The sequence below is a fragment of the Sturnira hondurensis genome, unplaced genomic scaffold, assembly GCF_014824575.4.
Source record: "Sturnira hondurensis isolate 20B ecotype Veracruz unplaced genomic scaffold, ASM1482457v3 Scaffold0022910, whole genome shotgun sequence".
NCBI lineage: Eukaryota > Metazoa > Chordata > Mammalia > Chiroptera > Phyllostomidae > Sturnira > Sturnira hondurensis.
In genome coordinates, this window is record NW_028095541.1 from 2,039,942 (window position 1) to 2,056,993 (window position 17,052).

General features: G+C 39.6%; 2 protein-coding genes across 4 annotated transcripts in view; one reads left to right on the forward strand and one right to left on the reverse strand.

Moving 5' to 3' along the window:
* ECM2 (extracellular matrix protein 2) overlaps window positions 1-12,642 on the forward strand; it is a 70,252-nt gene extending 57,610 nt beyond the window's left edge. For both annotated transcript variants that reach the window (XM_037037150.1, XM_037037151.1), the window contains 3 exons: window positions 1,291-1,430; window positions 2,782-3,108; window positions 10,636-12,642. In XM_037037150.1, coding sequence (XP_036893045.1) covers window positions 1,291-1,430; window positions 2,782-3,108; window positions 10,636-10,804 — 636 coding nt within the window. In that variant the 3' untranslated portion in view covers window positions 10,805-12,642. The remainder of the gene's footprint in view (window positions 1-1,290; window positions 1,431-2,781; window positions 3,109-10,635) is intronic.
* CENPP (centromere protein P) overlaps window positions 1-17,052 on the reverse strand; it is a 286,410-nt gene that overhangs the window by 88,791 nt on the left and 180,567 nt on the right. The window lies entirely within an intron of this gene.

A 17,052-nucleotide genomic window follows, 5' to 3' on the forward strand; every position in this document is an offset into this window, starting at 1 on the left:
TTCTGACCAGCTCCTCCCAAAGGCCCAAGTGATGTTCTGTTTTCATCCCCTCTGCAGATGCCCCTGTTGCAGCAAAGTGTGGTCTCCTTTGCTGCGGCAAGAAACACACTTAACTAAAAAGGACTCCTGGTGGTCTTGCTACTAAGGGTACACCCCAACTTCCCAAATCAAGTACAGAAGGGTCTAGCAAACCCAACTGGAACCCAGGCCATCTCCTCTGAGCTGCATTTCTACCATAAAGTAGATCACTCGACAAGAAAGAAGGACCAGGTTTCCCTCAGCTATGGACCCAGCAGGCCAAGACGGGGCCATTGATCTCCATCTGATGTTGCTGCCACAGTCACCACCCTTCCTCTTTCTCCTATTTGCAGATTAAGATGTAACATCAGAATTTACCAGCATAGTAAAGATCAAGATTCCAATACCAGGCTTATAATCACTATTACTTGGATTCTAAAGAAATATAGACCCCTGGACTTATTCCAGACATGCTAACTCAGGTTCTTTGTAGGGTAGAGTCAGCAATTTGTAACTTTTTAAAAAATTAAAGTTTTCAATACATAATGCACACAGTAGAACATACATACAAATACATACATAGGTGTGTGAGCACAAACTTTGAAAAATACAAAGAGCAATGTGTCTCCACCCTATATCTGATCCCTCCTTTCTCTTTCCAGAGGACTTTTCTCACTAACTTGAGAAGTGCTGTCCACACAGTCACTTGTGCTCTGAATCCATCCAAGGCACAGCTTCAGACTGGCAATTTCAATGTATGGATGACTGAGTTTTGGCTGGGGTACATTTAGATCGAAATTTATACTTTAAAAAGCTTACAAGTGCCCAGGTCAAGTGGCTCAGTTGGTTGGAGCCTCGTCCCATACCTCAAAAGGTTATGGCATTGACACCTGGTCCAGATTCCTGGTCAGGATCCTTGGTCAGGGTGCGTGCAGGAGGCAACCAATTGATGTTTCTCTTTCATATTGATGTTCCTCACTATCTCTCTATCTCCCTTCCTCTCTCTAAAAATCAGTAACTATGCCCTTGGGTGAGGAATAAAAAATAAAAAGAATAAAGAGTTCACAAGTATTGTATTATACAAGTTTGTAAACCACTGATCTAGTTTACCTCTAAACACATATGAGGTAAATGAACTTATTTGGAAGAGCAGTAAAAGACTCTTTAGATAATACTAATGAGAATAGTTTGTAATACCACTTTAATTTCTGTAAAATTGAGTATATTCATCAACTAACAAGAAGGAAAATACATCTTTTCTTTTAATTACAGGAATTGTACCTAGAAAATAACCAAATCGAAGAAATAACTGAAATTTGTTTCAATCATACCCGAAGCATCAATGTCATTGTACTATGTTATAATAAACTTGAAGAAAATAGGATTGCTCCTTTGGCCTGGATAAACCAAGAGTAAGTATATGCTATAATTAGACTTTAGACAATTTCTTCCTTTTGGCATTATTAAAGAAGGTATGACCATGGAGATATGAGGGAAGTGACAGTATTCTTTCTTAGTAACTCTCCCCCTCCCCCAAACTTAGGTACTTTCATGGAGTTCAGACCAATGATGATATATGACTGGTGTTAGGATGACCACAATCACTGCTGCTGTGGACACCTTACCACATACAAGTGCTCTGCCAGCCACAACTGAGCCTGCGCAGTGGGACCTGGGGTCTAGCCACACTTTCACTCTGTTGACTTCACAGGGTAGTAGTGAAGTTTAAGTGAGATAACCCGCTGCAAAGCTGAGGAAGGAAACTGCCCTCCTTCACCAACCCCCTTAGGTAAAAGCGTAAGACTTCACTGTCCTACAATCACACTGTCTTTACTTCTCTAAACAATTTCTCTACCTCAGGTCTTACAAAATAGACTGGAGAATGCTTGGCCTGATAGCCCAGACACACAGCAAAGGCCATCTTCCTGGAGAGAAATTTGTGGCCCCAGACTGCAGCCCTCATTGAAGGGGCCGGCGTAGAGACTTTGCCAGGCAGGAAGTGAAGAATAAGCCAGGTGGGAAAGCTGGATTGAGCCCTGTTAGCAGGTCCAGCCTGTGGCAAGGGAACAAGGGATCTGACTAGCACAGCAAGGAAAGGTTTCTTCTAGGAGCAGCAAGGAGAGAAATGAAAAGTGTGGATGGCCAACTGGGTTCATCAGTATGTGGTGGTGGAAGGTGACTAAGTCTTCATCAGGTACCAAGTCTTCATGGGTAGGCAGAGGTTGTAGGTGAGGCTCCTGAAACCAATCAGGTAGCTTACCTTTCCTGATCTGGGGCCAGTGAACCACCTTTTCTAGATTTCTCAGTCTCACTCCATGTCCCAGGTGCCAGATCATTAGATCAAATTGAAATGAGGATACAAAAACTCCACAACATTGCCACTTCTTTGATAGGACTATCGAAGATTTTAGGGATAGGCAATATGATGTTGGCTAGAACTCCTGGGATTTCATTTACGATCCAAGTTTGACCTTAGACATATTTGGGGACCTCTTTGAGCCTCACCATTACCCCTGGGATGTGAGTTTTTCTCTCTGAACTCTGCCACTCCTCTCTGGTGGAACTACAGCAGCTGTGTGGTGCCCAGGTAAGAGCACACACCTTGAGTCAAGCTGTCACAGAGCCACTGTTGCACTAGAATCATTACAGCACACCAAGTACTGGCTGAAAAATCAGAAAGTATACCAACTGGCTTTGTCAAAACCTAGAGCTCACAGCCACTTCCCTGATGTTCTACCCTGTTTATTCTTTGCTTTGCTGCAGAAATCTAGAATCAATTGACCTTTCCTACAACAAGCTCTACCAGGTCCCCTCCTACCTCCCCAAGTCACTGCTGCACCTTGTGCTCTTGGGAAACAGGATTGAGCGCATCCCTGGCTACGTGTTTGGCCACATGAAGCCAGGCCTGGAATACCTGTACCTATCATTCAACAAACTCTCTGATGATGGTGTGGACCGAGTCTCCTTCTATGGGGCTTATCATTCTCTGAGAGAGCTGTTTCTGGATCACAATGACTTAAAATCTATACCACCAGGAGTTCAGGAAATGAAAGCACTACATTTCTTGAGGATGAACAACAACAAGATATGGTAAATTCTGGCTTTTTCAGGTATTCATTTACATTAATGTGATTGACAAAAATATATGATTAAACTATTATGACATGATATCTGGGATTTACTGTAAGGAAGAAAGTGAGAAGAACTGCATTAAACAAGATTGGTAAACATTAATAACTGTTGAAGCCAAAAGATTATAGGTACATAAAAAATCCATAATGTTTCTATACTTTTGTATATATTTGCATAATTCCATAATAATTTTTTAAAATAGAGTACTATTACATAATACTTAAAACCTCAAAGACAGGCTGAAATGACACATCAAGGTATTAGATGATGGTGCTTCTTCCACCTTCACACATTATTATAAACACTCTAATTTGCAGAACACAAAATTTAAATATATGCTAAAATTAAAATTGCTTCTATCTAAATTCTCCGGAAGGTAAAACTCTAAATAAGGTTATGAAGATTCAGCTTCCCTCACTTGTCGAGACGCAATTTTCTGCATGTGTTCCGTCTGCCCAGAAAGCATTAACAAGAGAGGAAGATCACTGAGGTCTGGGGCCTTGTCCATGAAGATTACATCCTTATTCTTTTCTCATTCTTTAAAATTCCAAACGCATCTAAACTCTCCCCCAAACAAGACAGAGAAAGGGTTAAGGGTTTCTAAAAGCCCTGGTAGAAGAAGTCGGGATGGGTAGGGAGGTTCAGTAAGATTTGCTTTCAAAATATTTGGCTAAGATATTCCATAAGTCATGCTATGTGCTTATTTCCTATTCACTGTAACAGGATACATGTGTGTGTTTACACCACTTCTGGTGGGATTTAGGTGGTCACGGTCTAACATTTCCATTATAACCTTTCTCCTCCACCACTGAACCAATGGTTTCACTCACAGATCACTGTTGCTTGAGCCTGCTCTTTTCTATTTCTCAAGTGTATGTTATTGATCATGCAATTACACTTGTCCCAATTTTTGCCCCTTTGCCCCACTCCATCTAGTACCTACTTCCCTCCAGGAATCTGCCGCCCCCTGTTAGTCCATGTCTGTGGGTCATGCATATAAATTCTTTGGCTTCTCCATTTTCTATACTATTCTTAACATACCGCTATCTATTTTGTAGCTACCAAATTATGCTTCTTATTCCCTTTACCTTTTCCCCCATTCTCCACTCTCTGCCTCCCCGCTGATAACCTTCTATGTGATTTCCATTTTCGTGATTCTGTTTCTCTTCTAGTTGTTTCCTTAGTTTTTTTTTTTGTTTTTAGATTTAATTGTTGATAGTTGTTTGTTGTCATTTTCCTGTTCATATTTTTGATCACCTTCTTTTTCTTGGAAAAGTTCCTTCAACATTTCATATCATAAGGGCTTGGTGATGATGAACTCCTTTAACATGACCTTATCTGGGAAGCACTTTATCTGCCCTTCCATTCTAAATGATGGCTTTGCTTAATAGAGCAATCTTGGATGTAGGTGCTTGCCTTTCATGACTTGAAATACTTCTTTCCAGCCCCTTCTTGCCTGCAACATTTCTTTTAAAAATCAACCAACATTCCTATGGGAACTCCTTTGTTGGTAACTCTCTCATTTTCTCTGGCTGCTTTTAAGATTCTCTTTGTCTTTAACCTTTGGCATTTTAATTATGATGTGTCTTGGGGTTGCTCTCTTTGGGTCCAACTTCTTTGGGCCTCTCTGTGCTTCCTGGACTTGAATGTCTATTTCCTTCACCAAATTAGGGAAGTTTCCTTTCATTATTTTTCAAATAAGTTTTCAATTTCTTGCTCTTCCTCTTCTCCCTCTGGCATCTCTATGATTCAGATGTTGGATGTTTGGAGATGTCCAGAGTTTTCTAGTACTCTCATTTTTTTTTTTGAATTCTTGTTTCTTCTTTCTCCTCTGGTTGATTGTTTATTTCTTCCTTATGTTCCACATTGTTGATTTGAACCCCAGCTTCCTTCCCTTGACTGTTGGTTCCCTGTGGATTTTTCTTTGTTTCACTTAGTATAGCTTTCATTTCTTCTCTTATGTTTTTGCCATACTCAACAATTCTTCTGAGCATCCTTATCACCAGTGTTTTCAACTCTGCAACTGATAAGTTGGCTATCTCCATTTCACTTAGTTTTTTGGAGTTTTGATTTGTTCTTTCATTTGGGCCATATGTCTTTGTCTCCCAACCTTGGCAGTCTCTCTCTGTTTACTTCTGTGTATTAGGTAGAGGTGCTCTGATTCCCTGTCTAAGCACACCAGATAAGTTGTAAGGGGCAAAGCCTCAGGTATTCGCCAGGATGGGGCAACCTGCTTTATCACTTTGTAGCACTGTGTAGGGGGGGACGGGTTAGAGAGGGGACAATGCCACTGCCTGGCCCCTGCTAAAGTTATATGATTTGCCCCACTTCCAGTCACTTCAACCACTTTCCGTTTGCAACTGGCACCCCTTTACCTGTTTCCCTGGTAATGATTCCCAGAATGGGTGGAGGTATGGGGACATTCTACGGCCCAGCAGGCCCTTTAAGTGGACTCTCTGTTGAAACCAGCAGTTTCTTCTGCCACCCCAATCCCCAATAGTTTTACAGCCAGAAGTCGTGAGGTTCTATCTTAACAGTGTCAAATTTGTAGCCAACTTCTTACTCTGGCAGCTTAAAGGAAATAACTGATCATGTATCACACATTTCAGAGTAACAAAAGTGGCCCTTCTTGATAAGAAAAATTTCTTTACAGAGGTATTCTGGTTGTCAAATATGGAAAGAATGACAAAAATATAAATTCAGCATATATTTGAATATGTTGCTCTCCCTGACGCTGGAATGCTGGGCTATGGTGGTCTGGCCTAGGGCTGGGATCATTCACAATCAAGGTAGTCCTCCCAATCTTTATCTACCACACTCAAACGCAGGACTGTTGGTTGTGCCATTTGTGCTGCACCATGTCCTCTCTGCCCTAACTGCCTGTCTCCACCTCTTCTACCCATTTGGATGAATGGAGCTTCTCTAAATGCTTGGTTGTTGAATTTCCATACAAGTCGATTTTCTGGCACTTCTCAGTATTTTTTGTTTTGAAGTTAGTTGTGATTCTTCTTGGGGTTGTGCAGGAAGGCAAAGTGAGTCTACCTATGCCTTCATCTTGACTGGAAGTCTCAAGTCTGTTATTTTCTTAAGGGTAACAAAATGCTGAATTTATATTTTTGTCATTCTTTCCATATTTGACAACTAGAATACCTTTGTAAAGAAATTTTTCTTATCAAGAAGGGCCACTTTTGTTACTCTGAAATGTATAATACATGATCAGTTATTTCCTTTAAGCTGCCAGAGTAAGAAGTTGGCTACAAATTTGTGACTGTGAGAGGTGATGTGTGTTAACTAGACTTACTGTGGCAATCACTTCCCAATGCATACATATATTGATTAATTATGCTGTACACCTTAAACTAACACAATATTTTATTTTTAGAAAATGAGGAAAATTATATATATAAAACTAAAATATGTTAAAATGTTAACAGTGGCTATCTTAGGGGAAAATGGTGATTGAGTGTTTCTGCTTTATTATTTTGTTTTTGGCTTGCTCTCTCTCTCTCTCTCTCTCTCTCTCTCTCTCTGGAGAAGCAACATGAACTTATGGTTTTACATATTCAAAATGTTTAACTCAATTGCAGTTATTGCTCTTCAAGTGTCCTGTCTTTGGCCACTGGTAGCCCTTCAAGCTGGCTCCTATGTCTTTAGACAGGCCTCCATTGATCTTAGCTCACTTTATTTCCTACTACATACCTGTGCCAACCTCTCTCCAGAGAGCCCCAGCTCCTCTCACAGGGGAATAGTATTCAGAGGATCCAATCTGCATACCAGGCATGTTACCCTCAAATGTGTTATTATGGTATTGAAGAATTTTAGTGTACTTCTAGAAAACATGCATTTTGTAAAGAGGAAGAGTGATTTCATATTGACATTCCCAATTCTAATTTAACATTATAGAGTATTCCTTTTATTTTAAATTTGTTTATCTTACACTGAAAATCTAGGTTCCCAACAATATTAACTTACATTTGTTATTATAATATATAAATAATAGTTTTAAAATGACAATACCATTATCACAACTAACAATAAAAAAGTTCATGATATTTTTGGTACCTCCATTTGTCTTTGGAGTATGTTGTACAAAGGATGCATAGCTGAAATACAATGCATTCTCTCTAATACTTGACACATACTCAGAAATGGTCTCTTTTTTGGTTTTTAGGAATTATTTTCTAGTTGATTAATATTATTTTTACTATGTTAAAGTTATATGATTTCAAAGTCAAAACTGCATAACAATGTATCTTACAAAAAGTCTTTCTCTCCTGTGTCTGTCTCTTACACTGTAATCCATCCTTCCCCTAAGGTTGAATTTTTAAATTAACTTCTAGTTTAACCTTCCAGTATTTCTTTTTGCAAATATAAGCATGCATATGTACTTATCTATATTCCCCCATCCTCTCCAACAATTGCTATACAAATATAACACAAAGGATTTTTCTTTTCCTCTCTGGAGAGAAAGCATGTGTTTATTTGCATTCTTTACTTTTTAAAATTAGCAGCATATTACGGGTATTATTTCCTATTAAAAATGGAGAATTTCCTCATTCTTTTTTACAACTGAATAGTATTACACTTTACAGGCATTTTATTCAACCAGTTCCTTATTGATAGAAATTTGATTGTTTCCATTCTTTTATTACTACAAATAATGTCACATGCATAACTTTATTTTGTATTTTTCCAGTCTAAGTTTGGGATAAATCCCTAAAAGTGGGATTGCTGGGTGAAAAGGGGAAAATGCACATGTAATTTTGCTAGCTACTGCAAAATTCCTTTTGATGGGACTATATTGTTATAATTCCTCTCACTGGTGTTTGGTCTTCCACAGGCTCACTGTCAGAACATGTTGACGGGCTTTTGAACTTTTTTTGTAGCAAATCTGGTGACAGTGGTACATCACTATATTTTCAATTTGTAGATTTCTATTATCATGAACAAAACTGAGTGTCTTTTCATGTTTACACATCATTTCATTTTTTCCTTTTGTGAACTGGTTATTTCATTCCTTTTCTTTTCTCTTTTCATCTACATTTTGAGGTCTTTGTATATTATCCCTTTATCTGTAATATAAATGACAAATATTTTCTCCTAGTGTGCCATTTGGCTTTTAACTTAATTTTTTCAAAAATATATTTTATTGATTATGCTATTATAGTTGTCTCATTTCCCCCCTTCATCCCCCTCCACCCTGCACACCCTCTCTCACCCACATTCCCCCGCTTCATGTCCATGTGTCATAAGTTCTTTAGTTTCCACATTTCCCATGTTATTCTTGCCATCCCCTTGTCTATTTTCTACCTACCATCTATGCTACTCATTCTCTGTACCTTTTCCCCCTCTCTCCTTCTCCCACTCCCCTGTTGCTTACCCTCCATGTGATCTCCATTTCTGTGATTCTGTTCCCATTGTAGTTGTTTGCTTAGTTTGTTTGTTTTTGTTTTAGGTGTGGTTGTTAGTGATTGTGAGTTTGCTGTCATTTTATTATACATGTTTTTTATCTTCTTTTTCTTAGATAAGTCCCTTTAACATTTCATATAATAATGGCTTGGTGAAGATGAACTCCTTGAACCTGACTTATCTGAGAAGCAGTTTATCTGCCCTTCCATTCTAAATGAAAGCTTTGCTGGATAGAGCAATCTTGGATGTAGGTCTTTGGATTTCATGACTTGGAATACTTCTTTCCAGCCCCTTCTTGCCTGGAAGGTCTCTTTTGAGAAATCAACCGACAGTCTGATGGGTACTCCTTTGTAGGTGACTGTCCCCTTATCTCTTGCTGCTTCTAGGATTGTCTCTTTCATTTTCATCTTGGCTAATTATGATGTGCCTTGGTGTGTTCCTCCTTGGGTCCACCTTCTTTGGGACTCTCTGAGCTTCCTTGACTTCCTGGAAGTCTATTTCCTTTGCCAGATTGGGGAAGTTCTCCTTTATTATTTGTTCATATAGTTTTCCACTTGTTGCTCTTCCTCTTCCCTTTCTGGCACCACTATAATTCGGATGTTGGAATGTTTAAAGATGTCCTGGAGGTTCCTAAGCCTCTCCTTATTTTTTTGAATTCTTGTTTCTTCATTCTTTTCTGTTTGGTTATTTCTAATTCTTCCTTCTGGTCCACTCCATTGATTTGAGTCCCAGTTTTCTTTTCATCACTATTGGTTCCCTATACATTTTCCTTCATTTCACTTAGTGTAGCGTTTATTTTTTCACCTACTTTGTGACCAAATTCAACCAATTTGTGAGCATCCTGATCACCAGTACTTTGAACTGTGCATCTGATAGGTTGGCTATCTCTTGATCGCCTAGTTGTATTTGCTGTGGAGCTTTGATCTGTTCTTCCATTTGAGCCATTTTTTTTTGTGTGTGTGTTTGTGTGTGTTGTTGTGCCTGTTCCGTATGAGGGGCAGAACCTTAGATGTTTGCCCAGGCTGGGCAACCCAGTGGCTGTGTTGTGATGCTGTATGTGGAGGCAGGGTCCAACAGGGAACAATGGCACTTGCTCCACTCTCTGTTGGATCTCAGTTCCCTCTGCCTCTTCCCCAAGCAAACTGGGCCTTTCTGGTGATTTCCATGTGGGAGGGCTTGTATATGTTCTAGTGCCCTGTGGGTCTTTCCAACGAACTCTCCTGAGTCTGGAAGTCTCTCCCGGCACCTCAACCCCCACATGTGTTTTCTATTGGTGTTTTAAGGCTTTATTTCCCAGTGCTGGGACCCTGAGCTGCACAGTCTGTCTTGCTCCCCAGTTTCACCTGGTTTATCTGCATATAAATGTGGGACCACCCAGTCAGCCACCTTGCGTGCAGTGCCTTGCTTCACAATCGCTGCCCTCCTGGGTCTGCCCATCACCACCCTGTGCCCAGGGTCTACTAGCCACTGCTTGCATGCCCAGGTTCCGCCCACTGCCTTCTTGTGCACCCAAGGTGCCTTTCAGGCCTATTGCCACATTTTGTGCCCTGATCCCTCTCCATCCACCTGCCCGACTCTGCCCTGCTTACCGGTCTGGATGAATGTGTCTATTTTATGTCCTTGGTTGTCCAACTCCCATACAGTTCAATTTTCTGTCAGTTCTGGTTGTTATATTGTTTTTAAGTTTTTGTTGTCCTTAATTTGGTTGTGCAAGGAGGCACAGTGTGTCTACCTACACCTCCATCTTGGCCTTAAGTCTTTAACTTAATTTTTTTAAAAAACGTGTAGTCTATTTATTAATCTAATTTCTTAATGCTTTTAGTTTTTAAATTACAAGTAGGAAGGTTTTCCCCTGCTCCCACAGTATACTTTCTTTATTCTAATATATCTATGGCTTCATTTTTCACATTTAGATCTTTGACATATTTGGAACTTTTTCTTGTATACAATATTTAAAAAGGATCAATTTTATTTCACAAAAAAAGTTTTTTAAAATAAATAAAAAGTTTAACTCCTAAATTATGAAGGCAGAATATAACCTCAACTATTTTGACTTTCATGTCTATTTTTCCTTAGGAATATTCTTCCAGGACAAATTTGCAGTACTGAAGAAAATGATGATTCAACACTGGAATATCTTCATCTTGAAAACAATTATATTAAAACAGGAGAAATATCACCCTATGCATTTTCATGCATAAGATCATATTCAAGTATTATTCTTAAACCTCAGAATATCAAATAATTCTACTCTTTCCTTTGTCATTTATAAACTGTATTTATATATTTGTTGTAGTAGTCTTTATCATCAATGAGAGATATCATGTCATGCTATACTCAGTATCATTATGCTAGTCTACCTGATTAATTAATCTAGAGATGAAAAACCAAAAATACATCTAGAAAGTTAATCTTCTAGACTTTTAGCTAAGTTTTCAGTTTCATACTCCAGAAAGAAGCCATTTAATTGCAAAGTTTTTCACATGGGAATAAGATGTTATATCCTGGTAAGCGTGAGTGAAAGAGTCTGGAGCAAAATAAGCATGTCCTTTACAATTAACCTGTGAGTATTGTTGGGAACCCCATAAGTACATTAAAAAATTATGTATGCTATGGTTCCAGACAAAGAAATGAATGGCACAAAAAAATTATACAAAGAATTCATGAATGGGTATTGTTTATTATTCTAAAGTTAAAACAATAATTTATTAATTTTCTTTAAGAGACTACACTACAATTATTGGTATAAATATACATAAATATTGAGTTAGCTTTAGTTCCTCCTATTAATTACATGTGTGAAATTAAAATACTATTTTAATGTTAATTTTCTGGTTTTGAGAATTGTACTTGGGGTATTTATGAGATTTTTAACATAGGGAAAGCTGAGAGAAGGGTACATGTGAGTTCTATCGTATTTTGAAAAAATTCGGTATGTATAAAAAGAGTAGCAGTGTATTTAGATCACCCTCATTATTCTTTACTCAAGATCAAAAGGTTTTAATGGAAAGCAGAGTTTGCTTAAAGTTAATTATCTTTAACTATACCCAAGCAAATGTAAACCTATTGCATGAGCTTTTGAAAATTTTTGCTCCATTGGTCATTTTTAGCACCTATCTTCCTTGCTCTGGTTTGCTCAAGTGTATATATTCTTTCCTCAATTCAATAAAGTTATTCATATTTACTACATATTGGACACTACCACAACTATACACCAGAATTTTCATTACATAATGTTATTTTATCTATATTTTGAAAATAATTTATAATATACATATAGAGAAACTGTGTTGACTTCTCTTGTTACTGTTAGTTTTGTGTCTTGAAAAATACCAGACTAGGAACTTTAGTCCCAGTCTGGGACTTAAGGCACCAGAATGCCCAACTTAAGGCATCATTGGGAAAGTTATGCTAATCTTTTGAACTTCAGTTATTTAATCTTTTAATAGTTCACTCACCACCCTTGGAAACTTCCAGCCTTACTTCACAGAGCTGTTATGAGAACCACAAAATGAAAAGCATCTGGAAAATGTAGTAGGCATGAGCATACTTATCACTACCAACTTTTCATGTAAAATTGAGAACAACCAGCTCTCAAATTTGATTATTATGGATAGCCTATTTCAAAAAGCACTGAAGACATGTGTAGCCTGGAATGATAAGGAAATAATTACACCAGGAATCAGGATACCCGAGTGCCCATCTTGGTCAACCTGGTCAACTTGTGAAAATTTAATTTATCCATTTGAGCAGGTCATTTCTAAGCCCTTCTTTCTAAGCCCCCTCTCTTAATATCTAAGATTTTCAAATTACAACATAAAGAAGAAAAATAATACAGGGAAGACTGTTAGAATCAAGAATCAAGGCTTAAACCAGATGGCTAAAAACAGAAAAAGAATCTTATGGAAAAGTTGAGATTCGTAACAATTTTCAGAATGTAGGAGCATCACCTAACTTAAATTGGCCAAGTTGAATATAAAAGGTAAAAATAAGATATGGTTATCCACTAATTTAACAAGAAATTTCGTGCAGTGTTTCTGCTGTGTGAATATAAATACATAAACCTAAATGATTTAAAACAAGGATTTTTAACTGCTCTGCTGCAAGAATTTTTAAAACATGCAATAACTGACTAGTCATGGGCACTGACCTCTTTTTCCTTACACTGTCAAAATTTTTTAAAGATGACAAAAGCTAACACAACCATAGTCATCACATGTGAATGAATCAAAATTTTACCTAATTTTGTCAGATCAGCAAAAATATTCTTTTGGTGTGCTGCAAAATTTTACTAATTAGTGTTTTCCATGAGATGGAAAAGGTTGAAAGTAGCTGGTTTATGGCTATCTAAGCAGTAAACAAAATCAGTGTTAGAGGGGACTCAAAATGAATAAAGTGATTCAACAGAATTAGCATCCTGGGACAGCACACACAAGATACTGAATTGTTCCTGTATTCATTTTTCATTCTGACTTTAATCAACTGTATTCCAGATGCTGTTCTAGGGAGAAACAGGGATGAACAGATTAGATGAGGTCTCTACTATCAGGGAGTGCAAAGTGTGGTAGGGGCAATAAGCAGGAAATCAAATAGACAGTCAAGTCAATAGGCAGATACAACGAAGTCAATAGAACAAGGTGGCAAAGCCAATGAACCACATTAGATCCTGAGCCCCTCCTCTCCATGAGTACCCCAAGTTCTCCATGCTCAAGAGTGTTCAGTTTTGATGAGTCCTAGGAAGACTCAGCCATTCCTAGCAACCTTGAAGAGACGCCAGGCCCAGGAGCATACTGATATACTACTGTGCACTCAGGGACACCCTGTTGGGAGCAGAATCTTTAGGAAGGCTGAAAATCAGAATGACTGATGGAACCTTTGTCCTTAAGTTGGAAGACACTGTTATTTCAACTGATTTTATAATTTATAAGATAAAATGTCTAGCATTGAACTTTTTCAGTCTTGAAATTTCATTATGCTCCTGTTAAAAAAAAATGATAGCCCTGGTCAGTGTGGCTCAGATGGTAAGAGCATCATCCTGTAGACTGAAATGTCAGGCTTTCGATTCCTGGTCAGGGCACATGCCTAGGTTGCAGATTCGGTCTTCCACTGGGGTGCATGCAAGAGGCAACAGGTCAATGTTTCTCTCTCATGTTGATATTTCTCTCCCTCTCTCTTTCCCTCCCTCCCCCACTCTCTAAAATCAGTAAACATGTCCTCAGGTGAGGATAAAAAAGTGATAAATGTTCTTACAGCAAACATTTTTCAAAATACAATGTTAAAAACAAAGAGATGCCCTGTTGACTTTAAAAATATGCTACAATTACTAACACATACGCATACAAAGGAAGTCCTGGTCTCGCCATGGTGTGAAAATATTAATGGTGTCATCTTTGCATATATATACAAAGAATACTAACTATATTTTTACTTTTGAAATTTGGCTTATTGTAGGTAAAAAAAAAAAGCACCAAAGATATCTTATGGTGAAAGGATATGAATAGCCTAGAATCATAAGGAAATCAATATAACTACATCAGGAACCAGGCTATCTAGGTGCCCATCTTGGTCCCTGATGACCAATTATGCAGTCTTTTTACTTTCCTGGGATTCACTTAATTCAATTATAAAGTGTATGTTTGGGATAGATCAGTGGTTTTTAACCATTACTCAGCAGGGGTTCATGGAGCTCTAGAGTGGAAGTGTCCCTAAAGACTCTCCCTTTGAACAAAGTAGTCTTTGCTTCCATCATAAAGGGCTAGCTGTTGCTACTCCTCCTTTTCCCCTTAAAACAAATGGAAAAGGTACTATCTATATCACACACCAAGTTTTAAGATCCACAAAGAACATGTAAACAAAGCCCCTGGTCGCCCCCTCACCCTCTGCCTAGCAACCAGGTTGGAAAGCCTTGACCTGAGCAAATGCTTCTCAGGTGTACTGGTTACAGCTGCCTGGATGCAGCCAAACTCTGTGTATCTGAGCAAGAAAGTTTAGTTGGTGTGTCTGTTCCTTTAGAACTCTAGCACCATTAGAGTGGGATCAGCCCTGAGCAGTTCTGCAATAACTAAAGATTGCTTACCTTTGACCTGAAAACCCCTGAAATGAATGCAGGTGAGCTGAATGCAGCTCTGCAGGATGGCTTCAATATGCCATAGTGCTACAGGGCACAGATACAAGGCTCACACACCCTCCATCTCTGCCTGCCTTCATGACTCACTATGGGTCAGATAGGTTAGGACCCTGGGGCAAGGGTGGGCAAGTGAGTACAACCTGGGAACAACAGAAAGAACATAGCTGGGTCTGGCCTTAACCAATATCTTCTGGTTGAAATGCACAGTGAAAAGCCTGGATGCCTGAGAATAGGCATGGTATACCTCTGAATCTGAAGGCACAAGGCACCTGGGGGAGCAGGTACTGCCAAAAGGGTGAGGAAGATACAATAAGCCGCAATTGTCAAATGACTCCACCATCACTTTAAGAGCTAAAGTTAATTATTTCTTAAGAAAACTGATTTTGATTGAAGATCTAAGATGGAAGTGGAGTTGGTAGATGTTATTCTCACCTCCTCTCAGGACCAAACTGGGATTACAACTAAAATATAGCACAATCAACCTGACTATAACAACAGAAGACCAGCTGAGCAGAAATCTGAGAGCCAAGGATTATAGAGGAAGCCACCATGAGAATGGTAAGAAGGGTGGAGGCATGTAAAGGGCTGGCCTTGCACCTTTTGTGTGATACTTGAGAATCCGGAGGTCCTCCCTTAGGAGTGAGACTGCTATGCTGGGCTTCCCAGCCCACAGCACCAGAGCCAGGAAGAGGTACCCACAAGCATCTGACTGTGAAAACAGCAGAAATTCTGCCTGTCAGGGAGAGACAGTGATCTTCTAGAAACCCAGGTACCCTCTTAAAAGGCCAATATAGAAGATTTCATTCACAGCCACTCATCCTGGGTTCCTGTGGAGGGAGAACAGCTTGCAGTGAACCAGAGTTGTATGAGGAAAGACTGGGTTGTGTGGCTCTGGAGAGACAGCTAAAACAACAACTACCAGGTTTCCTGTACTGACTCCCTTTCCTATACTGCCAAGAGAGCATTCTCCTCCACAGAGCATGAACCTAGGGGAATAAAAGAGTCCCAACTTTCTAACTCCCTCTCACCTTGCCCTGCAGAGCTCCCACCCTGTGTTGGACTCAGCTGCCTGGACCAATTGGGTAGAGGTCCAGACAAATTCATGGAGTGTCATAGACTGAGTGGTGGGCTCAGAGACCAGAGTCACTCACCCCTCCTTCCTGTGAGGTTGCCAGACACTGCCACTCAAAGGGAGGTTTACTATCCATACAATCCTGACTCAAAGCAGCTCTGCCCTGCTGAACTAGAGTTCTTGAGGAAGTCTGGCCAGGAAAGGCGACAGATTGAGTTGTGTAGTCCTAGAATAGGATCCATTTTTTCCCTTGCAAACCTAACTGCCCTGTCTTCATGGCTAAATCTTATTCTGTTTGAGCCTGATAAATGCTGCTGGACTCCCCCTGATGACTTTCTGAGACCCCCACCACAAAGGTCTGCGGGTATTCTGTAGGTACCCAGCAGGTGGAAGCTGGCCTTGGTGTATCCCGGAACTTTTGCCGAGCTGTTTAGACCCAGCACTGCCACTCTGTGTGAATCTGTATCAATCTGGGAAATACCACTTACCCGAACTTGGTGACTCACTAAGAACCTACTTCATGCAACTCATGTACTATCAAAGGCTCATTCAGTGGCTGCACCTAACATGCAGCCATCAGGTAAAAACAAGCAGAGGTGATCTCAGGGAGCATTGATTGGGTCTTTTGCTGACCTGCTCCTGGGTTCAGTGCTGGTCTGAAGCCCACCTTGGTGTACAGCTTGGCCATTCCCACACAAACCCAGGCCAAACAGAGGCAGCCACAAACTGTGGATCACTTGGTAGCTCCAAACAGGTTGCCCAGAACCAGTCAAAGGCAATATCTGACATTGATCTACACTGGAGTCCCTCTCAAGGGTTCCCAGAACCAACAAGCCCAGTGGCACACTTCAGGTAACATCAGAGCAGGACCCAATTAGCTTCACAAGCAATATATCCAAAGGAAGATCTCATCAGGCACAAGACCCATCTAAGACAAATTCTGCTTCTTATGGTTAGCACCTATAAAAGCAGCTTACATACTGTAGTCAAAGTCAAGCCTCAAGTCAGCAAGCCTGAGGATCAACTCCATGCATACAGGGGTGAACAGCAATCAGATTTCATTGATAGCCCTGGTCAATTGTTCAACTGGTTGAAGCATTGACATATACACCAAAAGGTTGAGGATTTGATACCTAGTCAGGGAACATATCTAGGTTGCGGGTTTAAACCCCAGTTGGGGCACATACAGGAGGCAACTGATTGATGTTTCTCTTCCACATGGATGCTTTTCCCTCTCTTCCTCTCTATCTAAAATCAATAAACATACCCTCAGGTGAGAATTAAAAAAAAAAGA